At 41.8% G+C, this 3,663-nt stretch overlaps 1 protein-coding gene across 1 annotated transcript in view; it reads left to right on the top strand.

The window, feature by feature from the left end:
* Positions 1-2,532, top strand: part of jade3 (jade family PHD finger 3) — a 30,447-nt gene extending 27,915 nt beyond the window's left edge. Inside the window, exon 12 of the mRNA XM_056460156.1 lies at positions 1,255-2,532. Coding sequence (XP_056316131.1) covers positions 1,255-2,090 — 836 coding nt within the window. The 3' untranslated portion in view covers positions 2,091-2,532. The remainder of the gene's footprint in view (positions 1-1,254) is intronic.
* The last annotated feature ends 1,131 nt before the right edge of the window (positions 2,533-3,663 follow it).

The raw sequence follows: 3,663 nt of genomic DNA, 5'->3' as shown, positions 1-3,663 counted from the left end.
ACTTCTGCGCCAAGCGTATGCTATGGCGCGGCCTACGCGTGGACCCATAAAGCTTAGTTTATACTTCTGCGTCAAGTGATCGGCATGACCCACGGCGCATGCAATGCGCGTAGCTGTGCATTTATTTTTCTGCGCGCTGTTTCTTTTGTTCTGCAATAACACTTCCAAAACGCTTCACGGCACTCCACACTTGTAAACAATCGCTCCATCGGGCTCATGCGGCTCTCGGTCCCACCCACACTCGTCAGCGATACCAAGCCGGCCAATCACAGAGCTTGCGATACGTGTCGTTGCGACGTGTATTTACATTTTTTGAGAGGTGCGCATTAGCGACGCCGACGGCTACGGAGTAGGGCTATGTGTCAACGCGTATGCTGTGCCGTAGCCTACGCGTGCGCTTGTCGCAGAAGTATAAATCAGCCTTATAGTTAAAGTTATTGCACGTCCGCCGGTTCCTGCCTCAAAATGAGCGAGTTTGAACCACTTTTACATCAAGGAAGCGTTCAGAAGAAACAAAATACCAGCAAACAAACTTGACACAGAGGAACATTGAAACCTCACTGCCAACTAGCGTTTTGGAAGTGTTATTGCAGAGCAAGGCGACGCAGTGGCGCAGTAGGTAGTGCTGTCGCCTCACAGCAAAAAGATCGCTGGTTTGAGCCTCGGCTGGGTCAGTTGGCGTTTCTGTGTGGAGTTTGCATTTTCTCCCTGCGTTCGCGTGGGTTTCCTCCGGGTGCTCCGGTTTCCCCAGCTGATGATCAACAGTAAAAATGACAAATATGACCTATTTCCAAACGGGAAAACCAGCAACAATCAAGAATACATGACAATATGGTGTCATGGCATTGTTATAAAAAATGTAATTCAGTTCAATTCATCTTTATTTGTGTAGCACTTTTACAGTGTAGATTGTGTCAAAGCGGCTTAACATGGAAGTTCTAGTAAAATGAAACTGTCAGTCCAGTTTTCAGAGTTAGGGTTCAGTTCAGTGTGATTTAATTTTTACTGCTGAAAGTCCAAACACTTTCCCAAACACCAAAAAAAGTCATTATAATGAGTGTCAATGGGGCAAAAACAGCCACAAACATAACGAAAGTGTAGTCCTTTTGAGAAACACACAAGGGTTAAATATATATTTAAAAAGTGTTTGAAAATGAGTTAAAGACTTTAGCTTTACTCTCCAGAACTTAACTAGTTCAAGTGAAACTCATGGAGCCAAAAAGACTCCAGACTGACCTCTGCTTTTATTAACAGGGCTTCCAGTGTCCTCTTCAATAGAGAACCTACTTTTCCACCCTCCACCCAGAATAACCTTAAAACTGAAAATGCCCAAAGTACAGCTCGGCAACGGTAAAAGCAGCTCCAAATCCGGTAATGGACCCTTATGCCCGGATAACAGCTGCAACCTTTATGACACTAGTGAAGGAGGGATCGGTCAGGGCAAACCGCAGCTCCATCTAGGACGACAACGAATGGAGGAGCGAATCAACGGTATCCTCCCCGCCTCCATATACATCCGACGAGATGGCGGGACGCCACCGTTAGCGGTAAAACAATCAGGCAAACCTTTAGCTCTACACGCCGCCCTCCACGGTCAATCATCCAACGGGAAGACCAAAGCGGAAGCAGAAAAAACGCGGCAAATAAAAGCCAACGGCATTTTAGACAAACCCATTCTCCAAAGAGACACTTCCTGCCAGGCGGCCAGTGAGAAAGATCCCCGCAGCGAGCTTTCAGGGAAAAGTCAGTCGTCTGGATTCCACAAAACCTCTCTTGAGCACTTTAGTCGATCTCTCAAGGAGGCCACTGTCAGTTTAGTACGGACCGAGGACCTTCGGGCCTTTGAAAAGAACTCACGCAAGTCTTCTGGATTCTCCAAACCGCTTTCCACCGAGCGGCCGCTAGGGGGCGGCAGAGCGTCTCAGGAAAGCGATGGTTACTGTCCGGACGCAGAGCTCAGTGATTCTGAACCCGAAGCCAAAGGGAAGTGCAGGCAAGGAGGAAGGACTCAAACTCAGAGAGGAGATTATGTCAAGTCTGCCAGTCGAGCAAAACACTCTTATGGCTCTAGGACGTCGGTGCAAAGGTGACAATCTTCACAAGCATTACAAACACCCCACTGCCATGAGTTATTACCGTTACTTAGACTTCTGGTGGGACATCGGAAGTGCCAGATTCTAGTTTTCCTCTGTTGAGGATCATTTGGTTGCTTTTTTTTGTAGTGCCAAAACATGGCTGGCTGGTTGGAGAAGTGCAGTTGGTCTATTTTTGTGTGCGTCTGTGTGTGTTGGGCATGATTTATCACTGTGTTTTCTATCCTGCCGAAGTGTTTCTGCTGCACTTGGACTCATGAGAGCATTATGGGTGGTGAAGCAGTGTTGTACATAAAAAAGCAAGGTCGTTTTTTACACTGTACATAGTAGTTTGTTGAGATATGAGAAACATTGAGGTGTTTTCCACGTACAGAAACATAATTTCTTACTGACATGCTTATGCAAAAAATAAAAGACTTGAGGACTCTGATCTGACAAATGATGATTGTTCTGACTGTTGCTGTTTCTCTCTTGTAGCTTTCAGTTCCTCCCTCTTAGCTTTTTCTTCCTCCTGCTTGGTGGTTTCTGTCATTTCTTTGCTGATGTTAAAGTTGGCATGCTTGAGCTGGAAGAGAGAGTGTGTTGGTGTGCGGCTGAAATGCAGTCTTCCATCTGAGTCTTTGGAGCGAGTGGAAGGAAGCGTCAGAGCTTGATCTGTATATTTAGAATATATTTCAGTACAAACGTTCCTTTCTTTCTTTTTCTACTCAAATCTATTTTCTGTCACTTCTCAGCATCTGAGCCTTTTTTAATGTTTGCAAAAGACTGAAAATGACCTGTAATAAAGCAAGAATGGATTTTTTGTTTGGCTTTAGAGGTAGTATTTCAGCACAAGACAAGTAATGTGTTTTGGCTTAGAAGCATTTATGTGTCCATCATCTGCACACTCAGTATTAATTGCAAAAACGGGCATTTATATCAAGAAATTAATAATATCTTGAGCATTTTTGTTGATTTTCACTACAAATTATCAAAAACAGTTGAGGAAAAAATAGAAAGTCTTTTAAAACAATTATTAAAGTTTTCAAAGTTGTTACAATGAAATAAATTATAAATGACCATTTTAATCTCAAGTAAATGCATCTTGACATTTTTATACCTTGGGCCGGTATAAGATTCTGACAGTATGATAACCTTGGATAAAGATACTCGGTATTGTGCTCACTGCTCTAAAATATGTTCTTTTTAAATGTCGGTAAAAAACTAAAACTTTGTTCCCCTTTAAACACAATATATTTTACTTTGGGAAACATTTGAGATATTTTGGAGCAGTAAACATGTCAGGCTAAATAATTCAAATGGATCTTTAACTTATGCTGTCTTCATTAGTTTCAAAAACAGATTTCTTCATTTAAAATGACATATTTGGATATCTTTTCTGCTAGAGATTTAAAAAAAAATAAAATCGTACACATACTTTAGGAACAGTATAGCAGAAAATGTTGCTGGTTTTAAAACCTTGACTTTTCCTAATCACGGTGTACATTGAAAACGCTTATTGTCCCATGCATAATATGATTATATATATATATATATATATATATATATATATATATATATATATATATAT

This window comes from Danio aesculapii, chromosome 6 (genome assembly GCF_903798145.1).
Source record: "Danio aesculapii chromosome 6, fDanAes4.1, whole genome shotgun sequence".
NCBI lineage: Eukaryota > Metazoa > Chordata > Actinopteri > Cypriniformes > Danionidae > Danio > Danio aesculapii.
Note: the sequence above shows the minus strand (reverse complement) of the source record. Positions and strands in the feature narration are given on the sequence as shown.